The 17,614-nt window shown below is 45.5% G+C and overlaps 1 protein-coding gene across 4 annotated transcripts in view; it reads left to right on the plus strand.

The window, feature by feature from the left end:
* The window catches only part of GRIK3 (glutamate ionotropic receptor kainate type subunit 3), a 237,257-nt gene that overhangs the window by 110,795 nt on the left and 108,848 nt on the right, over positions 1 to 17,614 (plus strand). For all 4 annotated transcript variants that reach the window (XM_084652520.1, XM_084652517.1, XM_084652518.1 and 1 more), the window contains exon 2: positions 16,276 to 16,452. In XM_084652520.1, coding sequence (XP_084508646.1) covers positions 16,276 to 16,452 — 177 coding nt within the window. The remainder of the gene's footprint in view (positions 1 to 16,275; positions 16,453 to 17,614) is intronic.

Below are 17,614 nucleotides of genomic sequence, written 5' to 3' on the forward strand. Positions count from 1 at the left end.
AATACAGTGCAAATGGAATAAGATTTTGCATGTTTAATGCCAAAATGAACAAAGAGGAAGATACTGTCTCCTGGGAACGGGTATTACAGGATGAATAAAACCACTGCAAAGGACTTGTCTTTCCTAGCAGCCAAGCAAATCCTTCCAGAAAGGACACACATTTTCTGTACTTCATTTTCCGCTTGGATTCAGTTTCTTGGCATTTCTCAGCACATTTTTCCTATCCTGTAAGACATGGTTAAATCCATGTCTCCGTGAGGTGAACTTCCCAGCTTCAGCTCCATCCATGAAACCTCACCCAGGTATAATGGGCGCTGCTGGAAGCCGGAGAGCGCGGACACCAGTTGAGAACTGAGTTGCACTCAATGGGGGAAATTCGTGCCATTGCAGAAGGCCAGCAAGAGAGGCCTCTGTACCAACTGAGTCCCACATAGAGCCTCAAAATCGGGCTGAAGCAGGACTTTAGTGGCATGTGGTCCTCATGCCTATACTCAGCAGAAACGTCCTTCTCAGCGCTTCTCCTGGTCCCCTCAAAATAGCAACTTCCAACATGGCCAAACATTTTGTATCTCTTTATTCATTTTTAGCTGGCGAAGTCAGCAACATCAGTTAGGTCGATTTTTTTAAAGTCAGGCACCTCAAATGCAGACATGGGCAGGAGACCTGAACTGCAGAGGAGCAGAGCCTACCGAAGGCAATGGGGAGCTGCAGTTGCTCAGCACCTCTGGAAATCAGCCCACTTATTTCGGAGCCCAAACTGAGTGTTAAGCCCCCATTTTAGCCACCCACATTTGAAAGTTTTGGCAGCTTGTACTGAAGCCTAGCAGGGAGCTGCTGTCCTGGCCCCTCCCGGCTCTGCCACAGAGTCTGAGCACAGAGTGGGGGTCTGTGGCTGGGAATGCCTGGGACTTTGCCATTTGTGACCACAGTCTTACCTTTCCCTTCAGCATCTTTTCACTGCATCCCTGGAACTACAGGCAGAGGTGATGAGATGCATCCCACTGTGCAACAGCCTTGATGTCACACCCTGGCACAGGAAGGGAAAACGCTGCACCCCCTGAGGGACAAGAGACTCCGTTAAGGAGATTTCTCCTTCCTCCGGTCGGCCTTGTGTGGCAGCAAAGCAGCACCTGCTAAATGGAGACTTTTCCCCAAGGCCGGCAGGGCGCACAGCAACTCTGCCTGACCCTCTGAGTCATGCTGCCAACACCTCTCTGGCCAGCCTGATCTTCAGTGTTGTGCTGAACTTTACTCGCACGTGGAAAGACTTTTAAAATGCACCCACGGCGATGATATTTGGAGGTATTCTGCTTCGAGCTGAGGAGAGGGTTTCCATCAACAAGCATTTCACTTCTCTGGCTTGGAGGGAGACCTTTAGTTAGCACTGAAGATTTGGTTTTCAGTCTGACACTTCTAAGCGCACTTGGGATTGGAGCCCAGACACAAGCTCATGTTTTCCCCACAGTTACAAGGTCAGAGGACAAGCTGAACAGAAGTGAAACGAATCTTTCGTCAGGGTAACTAGAGAGAAGCAGAAGCTGGCTCGGCATGTCCTGTCCCACGATGCTTCCCCGGCCTTGCAGCCACAACGGCCAGCATGATCTGAGACAGGTTCTCAGGCTCTGGCTTGGGACTCGTATTCTGGATAAACCAACTGGTGTAAGGAACCTGAGCCCAATGACGTGCTGGGTGTGAAATACAGATGCTGCTGGCACAGGTGATTCCCACGGCGCTTCCTCTCCAACCCCCCTCCCAGACTAGAGAAATCTGCATTGGCAATACAAGAATCCTCCATTCAGGAAGCTTTAGAGAAGCACAATGGTCCAGTGAGTAGGGTGCTAGCCTGCAGCTTGGGACACCTGGGTTTATTTCCAAGCTCCCTCACAGACACTTTGTGTGCCCTTCTGCAGGTCACTTTGTGTCTCAGAGCCTCAGTTCACCATCGGGGCTATGGGGAGAACTGCCCTGCCCTGCCTCGCGGGGAGAACTGCCCTGCCCTGCCTCGCAGGGAGAAATGCCCTGCCCTGCCTCATGGGGAGTGCAGTGGGGAAAAATGAGTTAAAGATTGTGATGTGCTCAGGGGTGATAAGGGCTCACCAAGGGCCTGAGACAGACCGGAAACCAGCACATGGCTAACGGGCCTGATTAGGATCTAGAACTGGGAAATGACTCCATGGAAGGCCACTCATATAGCCTTCATCACTGTAGCACTGTGTATCTTAACTGTATTGTTACATTTATGCACCTAAATTTGGGTTATTGCTGATTATGTATCTTTTAAAACAAACTTTGTATTTGTGGATAATCTAAGCACTATAGCCAGATGGACAGACACTCTTTTCTTAACACATGTATTACATAATTTTTTTTAACATTAGCTTTAATTAAATGTTTAAATATGAGTGCTTCACAGAGCAGGGTTTATTTCACCCTCAGAACCTCCACTCTGAGGTTTTAGTCTCAGACGCGGAACAGAGCGGAGAAAACAGATGAGGTGATTTGCCCAAAGTTTCAAAAAGAGTCTGTGGCAGAGCCAGACGCTGAACCCCACCTCCTGCATCCCAATCCGCTGCCTTAACCACGAGGCCAGCCCGCCTCTCTGCCTCAGTGCAGTTGCACCAGTTTCACAAAGCTGTGAGGAGATACGGGCCACGTCGGTTTGCCTCTGCTGTACCCATCTGCACACCAAAGCTGAACCCATATTACAGAGCTTAACATCTGAGGGCTTCCGCCAGCCCCAGGCAGAGGGGTTTAAGGGGTCTCCCTCCTGAACAGGCCAGACTGGAGCTTACTTCCAGGAGCCTGCATCCAGGATTTACAACGAGGGGTTGGTTTTTGGTGAGCAGCGCTGGCCCTCTTTAGTTTCCCCAAGCAGTCTGTTAACTCCTCTTTGCCTAGGGTTCACATCATCCAGCACAGAACTGGTCTGCTAGGGTTTGATGTACTGGTTGCATATCGATGGTCAGAACGTGACAGACCCGTATGCTGATTGTTTAGGGTATGTGTCTTTATACAGCACGTGCAGCATCGCCAGGCTGATGGCTCAGGAGCTGCGGTGCGGTACGTGGAATGCCGGAGAACCCAAGGAGTTTCTTTGGCCCTGAAGGTTTCCCATTCCAATCCCATGAGCCCTCCACTGCTTTTCAGCATGTGGCTTTATGAGGCTAGGGCCCAGGGACCCATGATGGGCAGATGAGATGTACAGCAAGCTGTCGAGTCCATCCTTGGATGCGCTCCCTCCAGGTGTCCAAGTAGATTTCCCCTGCACTCTCTGCCACGCGCACTTGCCAAGCAGTAGGACACTAGTTAGCACAGCTCTTTTCAAGCCAGGCTATTGGGGAAAGGGAAATAAAGCATGTCAGATCTGTCCCTTAGCTCCAGCTGAGTTGGGCTCAGTGGTAGGCCGCAAGCTGAGGAGGGAGGAGATTTACTCTGAACTTGTGGTCCCCCAACTTGGGGGCTGACCAGGAGCTTCAGGGCTGCTCCAAAATACACCCAGTTGCTCATGGCCCCACACAGCCCTTCCAGCAGCCAGGGGTAACAGCTGGGTCTGTGCCACTCAAGGATTCCCCTTGGGCAGGGGAAATTCCAAGCTGGCCAGACCTGCTACGTCCCTCCCTGGCTTCCTTGATGTGGCATGAAGGGGTCGTACTGGAAAGAAGCCCTGGTCCCTTAGAAAATGCAGACAGAAGTGACAGGAGACACCCCCTGAGAGAAGTATGTCGGGCTGCCCCAGGAAAGGCCCAAGTCCCGTCTTTTTTCCTTTAGAAAAGAAAGAAGACACTGACTAGAACTGTGCCGATGATGTTACAGTTGTGACACGGCCCTGCCAAAGCCGGGGTCTCTGACGCTGGGGCTGTTTGGGACCAGTTAATATTCACACAGAGAATCCCCTTCGGATAGCTCAGCCCTGTAAGTAAGAGGCAGCTGATTCCCCAGGTTTCTCTTTCATTCACTCCATGCCTATGTAGCCTCAAATTGCATCAGCTACATGATCATGTTGCATCACATTAGGCTCTGCCAAGCTGACGTGACAGGGCCAATGCATCATCACTAGAAGTGTACAGGGGGCAGGAGTTCAGTTCCTTTGCTGTTCTGTCAGAGCAAGAAACCAATCTGTGCCCTAAAGAAAACATTTTCAATTCCTGCCGTGGAGGAATTCAAATTTGCAAGTTCCAGTTATTGCATGTAGAAAAGCCTGGCTCTTTGCTGCTGCTGCTGAGCAGATCTCTGAGTGTGCCCCAGGAAGTAAGCGTTACTGCAGGAGGTGCGAGCTTTGGGACTGAGGGTGAGGGGTTTGGGAGTGCTAGGTAGGGAAAAGATCCCTTTGTGCATCTCCTGCGTGCTAATGATTCCCACTCAGCACAAAGGATTCCTCAGTAAAATGTGAGCTGTAGGGATGGAGTTTCCAGTTTCTTCTGGACTTTATCTTCCCCTCTTGCTTCAGAAAAAGGTTTCCACGGAATCACTCTGTGTGGCTTTTGGAAGACACCAGATGGCACCGCCATAGGGGTGCGGGGACTCTACTCACTGCCCGACGGAGAAGGGGGTCAACAAAAATAGAACAAACCTGAAAAAGACAAAACAAGCAGCCCAGCACTCGGCAGGAAAGAAAACAATTGCAAGGGAAAGAAATCCTAGGGGCCCTACGTTTGAGAGAACACACAAAATCCGGTGCTGATGGGTAGATGGGAGGTATAAGAAATTCTTCAGGGTTCATCCCATGTTGTCTCTGCAGGAAGCAATGCTGTCTGCATCCTCAGTAAGATCTTTTTCAAAACAAGCGTTTATTCCAGAATTCCATCAATGGAAGGGGACTGTCCAAGCGCTGTCTAAGTGTGTTAGCAACACTGTCAGCAGGGGAGGGGAAAGTGTGATCAAATGTAGCTGTTTTTCAAAGCTAAATAACACTGCGATTTTATAAGAAGAAAAAGGTAAGCGATTACACTGCAGACTAAGTGCTGCTGAAATTCCCTTTCCTAGAACGAAGCTGGTTTGTTTTGTTAAATTGGAAAACACCTGAAACGCTTTGACTTTCTTGTACACTTAGCTGCTGTGAAGCTAAAAATAACCAGCCATTTAAGGAAAATGGCATTTAGCCAGAAAACTTGTCTGGCAGGTTTTGACTAGACAAGAATTAAATTAGTGGGATAGAAAGCACAGAAAACGAGTTTTAACCTGGGAATAGTAAAGCAGCTCACACCTATATGATTAACAGCATCCTGTCCTGAGATATACATATAATTTCTCTTCTATGGATAAGTCGGGTCTGTGTAATAAATGGCGTAGAGAGCCATTCTGTAGAGCACGGTAAGCACTGAAAGTTGCTAACGAGATCTTTTTGCTTTGTATTAGTGTATGGCCTTTGTCAATGGGAGTTGGGTACTTAATTCTCTTCGGCCTTCTTAAATCCCATCTGGGTTGTCCATAGCCACATTCTGACTGGATGCTTGGTCTGTTCTGTTCTGAGGTTGTGTGGGTCTTGTCATGTGCCAGAGAATAGGGGGAATAGAACCGGTCATGCCAACTGTGTCTGGGCCCAATCCTGCTCCTTTTGATGCAATGGGACTTTGCTGTTTCGTGGGATCTGGATTTTGCTCTGAAGGGAGGGACTGATTTTCAGTGATTTAGCTAGAGCTACAGCCTGCCAGTTCTTTGCATCCAGACCTCCCTGTGTGTCTAATGCCAGCTCCCTGTCCCTGTGAAACACCTGCTCTATCTAGCCCTTCTGATCCAAGATTTTAAACAGGAGTTTTAAACATTCATTTTTGTTTCTCATTTTGAGTTCTTTCACCTTTGAAACTTCCTAATTCCAGCAGCACTTTCAATGGTCAGAAAATAAGATAAAAAAGAAGGGAAGTTGAGTTTGCATTTTCTTATTTGCAGATTGACACTCTCTGGAGAGCAATTAGCCTACTTTAAAGCAAAAAAAAACAAAAAAAAAAAACCCAGCAACCCAAACCTCCAAACCGAGTAAGTATTTAACCTGCCTGTTGATTGATATTTAAAATACACAAAGACAAATGTAATAAGGCACAATAAACATTGTTTCCCATAGTTAATATTTAATGATCTAGGCTCTCCTTCCCTCCCACCACATATCTGAGCAAATGCAGTTGCCTTTATGTCTTGACATTTCTGTCTGAAAAGCACTGAGCAGATCATATCCAGCTGTGACTTGGAGGAAACCTGTTGCCGCTCTTGGCACAATTATTCATCAGGGAACACTGGAGTCTCGATCTTTCCCTTAGTTTGGTAATGAGCAGGAATTCGAACAGTCGCACACGTCATAGACTTACCATCCAAATAACAGATTCTCGCCAATTGCCCAATGGAATTAACTAGGAATATGATGATTTGCTTACGAGCTGTTGACACAGAGTAGTGAGGCATACTTTTTTAGTACGGATACAGGCTGCATTAGTGTGCTCTGGAAGACATTAAATGCATGGCCTTCAGAGTACTGTAAAGTCATTTCCGCCACTATCCTTATCGGGGACAACTTCGACTATATTCGTTTGTCAGCAGTTCGGCAGCAGGCTGTTGAATCCTTAGGCGGCGGCAGCCTGCTCTAATAGGTGGCGTATGCTTCTGCCGTTCCTAAATACAACAAGATGCGCCAGATTCCGGAATAACAATGTGCAGTAGTTGTCTGCTTGCACACTTGCAGTCTGCCTGGCCATATGTACAATGAGTTACATTTGCAGTTGTGCATGAGTGAGGCTTATTGCTCGTGGCGAGCTTTTACAGCTGTGGTTTAGATATCAGAAACAGGAGGACTAATGCCCTTGCTGTGTCAAAGGAAGGTGAATTAAGGAGATGGGGTAGGCAGGGATTTGGGGCTGTTGCCTTCTCCTTGGACTTTGAGAGTATGGGTGAAATGAACCCCAGAGCTAAAACATGCCTGGCTACAGTTTGGCAAAAGAACTAAATCCATCCTCTTTTGGCTTAAAATTGTTTGTTCCTTTGAAATTGAGATGAAGCAGAACTGGAGTTGGTCACGGGACATGGACCATTCCTCTCTCTGCAGCTTTGCATTCAAACCACCCAGAGCCTCGGCTTTAGTAAAGGGAAAACCGAACTGATGATGTTTTGCAAAGCCAAAACCACGTACCCTTTGTTCACCCATGCTACAAATGCACCCCACGGTCCTTACCCTGGCTAGCCTAACTCTGGACCTTTCTTGGGCTGGTGTAGGTTTGGTGATCAGAGTTTGGTGATCAGAACAAGTGTCAGCTGAGCCTGGTGTGATTTTACCAAATGCTCACCGGCAATGGGATTTGAGTCAGGGTCACCAGGGTGGAGAAGCGTTCAGCATCTTACCGTGCCTCAGAAGATAGTCGTTATTACTATTTTGACAGGTTTCAGAGTAACAGCAGTGTTAGTCTGTATTCGCAAAAAGAAAAGGAGTACTTGTGGCACCTTAGAGACTAACCAATTTATTTGAGCTCACGAAAGCTCATGCTCAAATAAATTGGTTAGTCTCTAAGGTGCCACAAGTACTCCTTTTCTTTTTGTTATTACTATTATGACCTTTATTCTTGTGATGCCCAGGAGTTCCAGCCAGGACCACATTGTGCTAAGCGCTGTACAAACAGAACTAAAAGAGGGCCCCTACCTCAAAATTTCTTACAAGTAGAATTGCAAACACTCTGTGCCTGTGGCCATTCAACCTTCATAAACATGAACCACTCCATTTGCAGCATGAGATCTGTGAGCACCGCTGACCACTCAGGGCAATGGCATAGTCCCTTCTGGGATCAGTTAGGCAGCCAGTACTCTCATGCTTATCAGGAAGATGTTGCAAAGCGTCCCTGTAGGCCTGAAATCAAGTGGAGTGGATGAGAGACCTCAGCCCAGCCATCTTGTATCTGCCTGCAAAGCTGTAGGAGGCAAAGGAAGGTGGAAGATGAGCAGCTGTGATCTGAATAGACAAGGAGGTAACACTGCGAAAAGGCTGTTAGCACTAAATCAAGTGAACAGTAACTCAATTCATCTCCAGGACATCTCCAACACTTTTTAAAACAGGGTGGCGGTGGAAATGCTGTAGAGAAATACATCACCACTAAAGGACCCTTAGTTTTGGTGTTTCATATGACATTTATTTATAGACAATGCATAAAACTGGATACCTTTTTATTGCTGATTCTTTTACTGTCCATTGACTTCAATTTTTTTTTTCATCTGAGCAAAGTCATGGTGATGTTCTTGTCAAAAGACCAAGAAGGACACCCATGTGAAACCTAGGAGAAATGCAGACAGCTGACTGCATTTCTGCTCCCCTCACATTGCTGTACGTTGGTGTAATGGTTACATTTGTCAATACATTTGTGCAAGCGCTGTATTTCAGAAAGACTTTGGAGCACATCCCCACTGAGTTCAGCCCACTGGAATTATTAATACGATCGACTGTTTGCTCCTGTTAGCATGGTTCATTCCCTCTGAAGCGTCCAGCAGTGACCACTGTTGGAAGACAGGATACTGGGCGAGATGGGCCACTGATCTGACCCAGTCTGGCCATTCCTTTGTTCATTCCCACTGCTCTGAGTAGGGAAGCCTCAAAGAGCTTGCCAAGAACCAAGTCAGGATAAAGATGGCTTGGGTTGAAGGTACTGGTCTGGAGCTTAGACAAGCTGGGTTCTGTTACTGTTTCTGTGAGGTTGGGGTCTGGGCCTTGGTTCTCCGTCTCCAACATGGAGATAACCTTCGCTCATTGTCTGTACTCCTACTTACATCACTAGCAACTTGAGGCAGAATCTGTCTCTTGCTGTGTGTCTGTGCAGCGTCTTGCACCACGGGGCCCTGATCTCAACTGAAGCCTCTAGGCCCCACTGGGGTGCACAGGAATAATAATAAAGCTAATTGCGTTGTACCCGCTATTACAGAGATCAGGATTTAGAGCACTCCGCTGGCTAGGGCGGTGTTTGTCCGGGCTGGTGCAATTCCGCTAGCACCACATGAACATGGTGATTAACTCTCCTGGTGTGTGCACAAGCTGATATTTTCATGTGCAAATGTGCATCTCACAAGCAACATTTCACCATTTTCACTGACTTTTGAGTAAAAATGCCAGATTTGTCCTCCACATGTTAGTGTTATTTACTACAAAATTGGCAAATATCCATCTCCAGGGAAAGAAAAACATGTGTGTACCTCCTTCCTTTCCGCCACCCCACCAGCCGTGTTTGTTTACTTTCATAAAAATAAAATCACAGCGAGGTCAGGAATGAAAACTGTTTGGCTTTTCTGGGCGCTTGTGAGAGCCTCAGTTCTCACTGCATCACTGGTGGTGAGAGGGATTGTTTCACACGACGTGAACAAGAGGGAAAACTCTGCTTTGAAATATTAACAAGCTGTTTGTTGTGAGGGTGGCTGAGCCGTTTGCTGAGCTGGTGCTGACCTCAGGGGCTGTGCTTCTCATGGGAATGGCGAGTGGAGGCTGGTTTTCACAGTATTTTCCTCAGGTTATTTTTTTTCTGTTGTTAGTTTTGCTAATTGCAACCCTGAGAGATTGTCTTTGCCCCCACTCGACTCCAGTGCCAGGTATGAATGGAACGAAGCCGATCTCCAGAACCCTGGGCTCCGCACGCTATCACTGCATCGCCACTTCGCTCAATAGTGCAAGCCCATTTTCTCCGTTTTATTAAAATGGAAAAGCTGTGACAATTATTTTCGTAATTAGCTGGCTCTCCAAATTAATGCCAATTACACTGTGTAATCACGATGAAGATTATACATTAATCAACCCTTCCAAGCTAGTTATTAGGCTCTCTAAGTAATGATTGTGAAGAACGTATGGGAAGAAAAGACACACGAGCTAAGAGAGGAAGCCACGCCAATCCAGGGGAATAGGCAGCAGGGAATTTCCAAATGGGTCTAGCTGTTCTTTTCAGCACATTTGATTGGCCTGAAGAGAGTTGTCGCTGGCTTTTTTTTTCCCCCTTCCAGGGCCTCTGTGTAAAAGATTATTCTGTCATATATTGCTACCCATTGGCTCTTTCTAACACCTTAGCAAATGCAGGGTCTGTTTCACATTGCATCTGTCCCCATGCGCTCTTCAGCCAGTACTGTAATCAGAAATAGACCAGCTGAGCCTGTCTCCTTTCTCATCGCCTGGCACTAAATGCAAGTGGCTGGGTGGTTGCACAGAAAATCCTTTCTTTAAGTAAAGCCTATTATATCCAAATGGATGTCTGGAGTGTTAATTTATTTGGGATCAAACACTGATAATCCGCATACCGAATCCTACTGTATTCTATCACAATAAGACACACTCAGAACCAACTCTGAAAGCTCTGAGCTGGGAAAAAACACGTCAGCCATTTGCTAATCAATGCAACATGAAGCCAGTTCATTTCAGCATAATGCTAGAGAACAAAATCCTGCTGCTGAAATGTGCTGGGTTGAAAACATTCGCGTGGAGGGGAAGGGATGAGCTTCACCAATGGGTTTTATTTTTATTATTGTTCATTATTTCTACAGTAATATTTGTGCTTTTAGAGCAGTGCAGACTTTTTTAAAGGTAGGTCCCTGCCTTCAGAAGCACAAATTAAGGACCCAATCCTGCAAATGCTTATGCACAGGAGTAACTTTGCATGCTCGAGTGATCCACTTGAGTTCATTGGGATGACCCTATGGGAGCTAGGCACCTGGGCACTTTTTAAAGTCCTACCAGGAACCTAACTGATATGGCCCTAGGTGACTTGTCCAACATCACAAAGTGACTTGAACCCAGGACTTCCGAGCCCAAGGCTGGGGCCCTAACCACTGGATCATCCTTACCCATGTTTGTACTAAGCCTGGTAATACTTTACCACACTGGGGTATGTAGAAAGTAATTCCATGTGTGTGCGAAGAGTTTCTGGGATCCTCATATATGTACATACAAAGTATTACTATCCCCATGTGCAACATGGGGAAACTGAGGCACAGAGGGCCAAGAAAATGATGTGCCCAAGAGCAGACAACGAGTGAGTGACAAAGCCATCAATGAGGCTCAGCCCTTCCCCTCGCACATTTGCTGTTCTCTGCTGTTTGTAATGGCATAAATAACTAAGCATCAACGTCCCCCCACTGCCCTTCCACCATGCACCTCCCCTGTCCCACTCCAACACCTGTCCCTGCTGCTCTCCAAACATCTGCCCTTGCTGCCCCACCCCAGTATCTGGCCCCTGGCCACCCCTCCATTAGGAGCTCTCTGTAAAGCACTCAGTACTGCTTCGTTGGTCAGATCAGCCCACTGACAAGCCGTTCCCCGCCTGACTTCCAAGCTGCTGTGGCAGTGCGAGGCCGAGCTGGTATCACTAGGTTGAAACCTGAGCTTGCCCTGGCTGGCTGGGTGATGGGAGCTGATGGGATGCCATCTCTCTGGGTTAAGGGTTTTCATAGCTGGGTATTTTTAATGTAATGTTCGAATGAGAGATACTCCTGATGATAGATACTGAATAATTAATGTCAATGAGGTGGAGTTTAGCTTTTGCTGGGATGGAGGATGCTCCGTGGCCCTATAAATATTTCACAGGGATAAAAAGGGAACGAGAGGGAGATCTCCAAGCAGCGCTATGGTGTGAAGGCTCACAGGAGCCTCCTTTGGGTTGGGGAAGGGACACCCTTTGCTGGCTGAGCAGAGCAGTACATTAAAACAGCCACATGCTGCTGATATTCCTGTCTGAGATACCAGAGCAGCAAGCACTGCTAGAAGACAAGGATCTGGGGGTCAGGAAATTCAGAACAAGGGGGTCATACAGCATTGAGGACTGGGGATAGAGTTTCCAAGGTCATTTGGTTGGACCTGTCCCCAGTTGGCAGTAACCACAGGTTATTGCCAGAGAGTTGTGCTTTTGTCTTATGTGAAATAGACTGGAAAATGTCCCAGAGCAGGCCCTAGTGACCATGTATTTACAATAATCATCACCACGATGTCAACAGAAGCAAAGGACTGAATTAGCCAGGGAGACTGAACAGCCCTAGAGATGGGCTGTTGATGGTTGGGGCCGGTAGGAACATTCATAGGTTCATAGATTTCAAGGCCAGAAAGGTCCATTGTGATCATCTAGTCTGACATCCTCTATAGCACTGGCCAGAGAACATCTCCAAAATAATTCCTAGAGCAGAGCTCTAGAAAAACATCCAATCTTGATTTTAAAAATTGCCAGTGATGTAGAATCCCCCATGGCCCTTGGCAAATTGTTCTAATGGTTAATTACCCTCACTGTTAAAAATGTATGCCTTATTTCCAGTCTGAATTTGTCTAGCTTCAACTTCCGGCCATGGGATCATAAAAAGAAAAGGAGGACTTGTGGCACCTTAGAGACTAACCAATTTATTTGAGCATAAGCTCAAATATGCATCCGATGAAGTGAGCTGTAGCTCACGAAAGCTCATGCTCAAATAAATTGGTTAGTCTCTAAGGTGCCACAAGTCCTCCTTTTCTTTTTGCGAATACAGACTAACACGGCTGCTCCTCTGAAACCATGGGATCATGTTATTTCTTTCTCTGCTTAGACTGAAGAGCCGTGTAATCAAGTCACCCCTTAGCCTTTTCTCTTTGTTAAGCTAAGTAGATTGAACTCTTTCAGTCTATCACTAGAAGGCAGGTTTGCTAATCCTTTAATCATTCTCGTGGCTCTTTTCTGAACCCTCTCCAATTGATCGACATCCTTCTTGAATTGGGGGCTCCAGAACTGGACCCAGGAGTCCAGCCATGGTCTCACCAGTGTTATATATGAAGGTACAATAACCCCTCTGCTGCTACTCAAGGTTCCCCTGTTTATGCCTCCCAGGATCGCATTTGCTCTTTTGGCCACAGTGTCACACTGGGAGCTTGTATTCAGCTGATTATCTACCGCGATGATCAGAGTCTCTGCTTCCCAGGATAGAGTCCCCCATTCTGTAAGTATTGCCTGCATTCTGTGTTCCTAGATGTGTACATTACATTTAGCTGTCTTAAAACACATATTGTTGACTTGCGCCCAGTTTACCAAGCGATCCAGATTGTTCTGAATTGGGGACCAGTCCTCTTCATTGTTTACCACTACCCCAATTTTTATGGCACCTTACAGACTAACAGATGTATTTGGGCCTAAGCTTTCGTGGGTAAAAAACCCACTTCTACAGTTGCAGGCATGCAGCAGTGGGTTTTTTACCCATGAAAGTTTATGCCCAAATAAATCTGTTAGTCTTTAAGGTGCCACCAGACTCCTCATTGTTTTTGTGGATACAGAGTAACACGGCTGCCCCGCTGATACTTGGTACCAATTTTTATGTCATCTGTAAAACATAAGAATTATCTTCCCTAAACTCAATAAAATAATGTGTCCACTTAGTTCAGTATACTGTCTCTAGCAGCTGGTGTTGGCCACTGTCAAAGAGGAAGGTATAAGAAACTGATAACCTGCCCTTAGGGTAATTTCCTTCCTGTCCCCCAGTCTTTAGAAGCTGGTTATGCCCTGAAGCAGGAGAGTTAAGAGCACTTCGAAAACTGGGGTTGGGTGGGGTGCGGGGGTTGTGTTTGTTTGTATTTTGAATCCTTGCTATATCAACTCTGGACATTATTGCTATCCATAGAAATGCTCCATCTTTTTGGCTTCCCGCTAAGCTCTTGGCCTCAGTGACATCTTGTGGCCATGACGTCCACAAGCTGAATGTATACTGTGCAGAAAAGTATTTCCTTTGGTCCATTTTAAACATGGGCGGGGGGGGGGGGGGAATTTGAGCTGTTAAATTACCTGCCTGTGGATGAATTAGGGAATATCTACACTGCAATTAAACACCCAGGGCTGGCCTGTGTCTGCTGACTCAGGCTTACGGGACTCAGGCTAAGGGGCTGTTTACTTGCTCTATATGCATCCTCCTAGGGGCTTCCGTCCCAATTGCCATTGGACTGGCACTCTTGACCAGCACCAAATTAGTATAAACATGTATAGACAGTGTGGTTTGGACCTGGAAGGAGAAGGCATGTAATTTCTTAAATACCAATAGAGCTGATAAGGCGTCTGCCATCTATAACGAAACATTGGAAAGGCTTTCCTAAATCGAAGAGGAAGGCTTGCTTCCAGGTAATGAACCTGGAGACCATCTGTTACCAGCTGCATTTGCTGAGCTCATTCATTCATTAAGTGTTTTGATTTGTGTGTTATCAGACAGAGTCAGGTTTGTGTGTCTTACCAGGGCCCTTTAGGGGCAAAAGATTGTTCCTACATCTCCGAGACAAGGATATACAATTACATAATTTACGCCCTCACTCAGTCACTTCAATTAGAGAGGCTGCCAGTGGGGAATTGAGGACAAGACTTACAAACGCAGAGCCAAGACAACTAATGATACCATGACATGAGCTCACTGCCATTGGGGAAATTTAATGGCATTAACAACTTCCAAACATGGAAAAGCATGCGTTGAAGCCATGCATTATTGAGCAGTGCAGGTTGTAGTTGTAGGCAAACTCAGAAGTTTCTGCTTGTTTGAACTAAGGACTTGGAGAGCAAATTCAAGGAGAAACAAAAAAGATGGGGCAGAGGGAACTAATAATAAGGAATGACAAAGAGGGAACTTAAGGATGAGCAGAAAGCAGCTGGAGATTTCACTCCCAATTCTTATATTAATTATAACTCTGCATTATTCACACAGCACAATGACTGTGCATGGTAAAAGTCAACACACTGATTGCCTCATTGGTGGAGAATCTAAGACATGAGGAAGACCTCACAGCATGGCAGGAGGTAGGGCCCAGAAGGGAAAGCCAAGGCAGCAATTCCTGGTCACTGTCAACTTGGACCATGTTCAAGATGGTGACTTAGAAATTAAAGGGTCCAGACTTTGTTCCCAGAACTCTGCAGGGGGGAAACAATTTAACTGATGCAGGAGAATTTTCAAGATTTCAAAAAAAAATTCTGTTCCCAATGGGGGAAAAATTCAAAATTTCAAAATAATAATAATAATAATAATAATAAAAAAATTGTGAACCAATAATTTGAATAAAAATTCATTTTGGTTTAATTTTGACCTTTTAAAAAAGAGGTTACTCTTCTTTAGCTAAAATTTCAAAACAAAATGTTGTTTCAAAACAAATTGAAAAGCAAAAAATTATTTTTGAAAATGTCAACATTTCCCATTTTGATGACTTTGAAACTTTGTTTTTCAATTTTTTTTTTCAAATTTGGAGATTCACTGAAACTGACCCTTTCCTATGAACAGTTCTGGTTCTGACAAATTGGTGTTTTCCAGCAGAAAAAAGTTTTGTTGGAAAATTCCTGACCCGCACTCCTCACACTCCACACCCACTTTATTCTTATCCTCCTAGCAACAGCTGCTTGGAAAATACCAGTTATGTTTGATGGGACGATTTCTTAAATGTGTTTTTCTTAATTTCCTTTGAAAATACTTCAATTTTCAGCAGATTTTTGAAAACCCAAATCACAAACAAAAAATTTATTAAAATTGCAATTGTTTGATTGTGAAAACCAAACATTTAAATCAAAAACTGAAAAAAAATTCATGAAAATGTTTCAGTTTCCAGTTTTTCATGAAAATACAAATATTTTAACCAAAACAAAAGTGTCCACCAAAAATGTTTATAGTAGTCAAAATGCCTTTTTTTAAAAATGGGAAAACAATTCAACCCGCTCTATCCTGGCCTCTGTATCCTTTCTCTCTGATGTTGATTGAGGCTCAGGCACCTCTAATCTCAGATAGTCAGGGGAAGGAGATGGAAAGAGGGGGATGGCAAAACCAGGCTGGATGGGGAGAGAGAAATTTATGACAAAATATTCCTGGAATTGTTACTATCTCTGAGCAGCCCTGGGTTCAGCCCCAACATAAGCCACCAGCATCTCCCCAGCAGTAAAAGGGGAACCAGGGAAACCCTCCTTCTCAGAGAGGCCACATTTCTTGTTTTTAGGTGTCACCATAATTTGACTCAGCTTCCCTGCCTGCCGTCTCTGGGCTGGGTGCTCAAATCAAAACAGAATGTACACAATCACATACACAGCAGTGAGCGGCTGGGTTCCCAAACTCCCCTGAGCTTCCTAGGGAAACTGTGAGAGAGGTCCCTCCATGCAGTTTGGAAGACATGGAAGTCCCCACTCGCTGATAAACCCAGGGGAGACATGGCTATAGCCAGTAGTGTAGCTGAGCATAAATGCCACTGGCTGTAGCCCTAATGTAGCTTTGAAATGTGTAAGCTTTTCCCAGGAGTTTGTCTCTGGACATGCTGTGGGAGAGGGTGCTCCTGAACCTTCATGTTGTTAGTAACTCTATTTTGGTCCTGTCTTGCAGGAGGAATTTTCGAGTATGCAGATGGCCCCAACGCCCAGGTTATGAGTGCCGAGGAGCAAGCCTTTAGATTTTCTGCCAATATTATCAACAGAAATAGAACTTTGTTGCCTAACACAACATTAACTTATGACATTCAGAGGATACATTTCCATGACAGCTTTGAAGCCACTAAGAAAGGTAAGTAGATAGCATATTTCTCCATTTGGTGAAGAATTACCGTTTGGGTTGATCAGAGGCAGACCGCTCTCTGCTCACCTGTTGAACATGTAGCCAGGAGCTTATGGGTCTTTAATGGCTTTATTTATTATTTAGTTTAAAAATGTCATCTCTTCTACCCATTTCCATTTTACTCCATGTCAGCTGAAGATGCTAAGGCTCAGATCACCTACAAGTGGCTGATATATGCATGTGGCAAAAATAAATCTTACGAGCATTGCGATCAGTGACGGTAACCATGCCCTGCTGGAGACATTATGCATATACCCACTTGGATGACACCTTTGGCAGCATCCTTCCTGGAAGTACATCACCTGGCGTGCATGGCAGGAAGGGAGATTAGAACCTACCTGGAATGCTATAACAGTGTGTCAAAGGTTAACAACACTGTGCTCCACTGATACAGGGGGACCCCATAAAATCTTGGCCCTGCATCTCCCAGAGGAATCTGAGTAACCACTGCATTCACAGCTGCTCACTTTGCTTTCCTTGAATTGGGGCTTACACACGGGTACATGTTTTTGAAATAACCTGACCACAGTGAGAAAAGGTGGACAGCTGCAGGAACCTCAAGCCAGCCAGACTGGAGATTCCTTGTCTTCTGTAGCCTGTGCAATAGTTTCTTTATTAAAACAAACAAAGGAACAGATGTTGAAGCCCACTGTATTTTTCATGCAAATGTTTCCATTTAATTGAACTTCATGCAATAGGAAATTCCAAGATGGCACCAAAGGTGTTGGTGGCAGAAACTAAAATAATCCTGACTCTCACTTGTCGGGATTCTCCCAGTTCAGGTGGAAAGTGGCTACTGCTTTACTGGATTTTATAAATATCTTTTCCTAGAATTTTCAGGACCTTTGTACCACCCAGTATGTGCAGGTCTATTGCCTGTTTCTACAGCTGAGTTGACTGAAGCACCAAGGGGTCAAGTGAATTCTGGATCAAAAGCCTTGTAAATCAGATGCTCAGCCATGCATCTCCCAGTTCCTTATCCTATGCCGGTCACTAGACTATACAACTCCTTCACCCGCTAACCCTACACAGCTAACCTATTTCTCTTCCAACTCTAAAGTTTGCAAGACTCTTGAGCAGCTCCACTTAGACATGATATTAATGGAATATG

This window comes from Lepidochelys olivacea (assembly GCF_965140295.1).
Source record: "Lepidochelys olivacea isolate rLepOli2 genome assembly, chromosome: 19".
NCBI classification, from domain to species: Eukaryota; Metazoa; Chordata; order Testudines; family Cheloniidae; genus Lepidochelys; species Lepidochelys olivacea.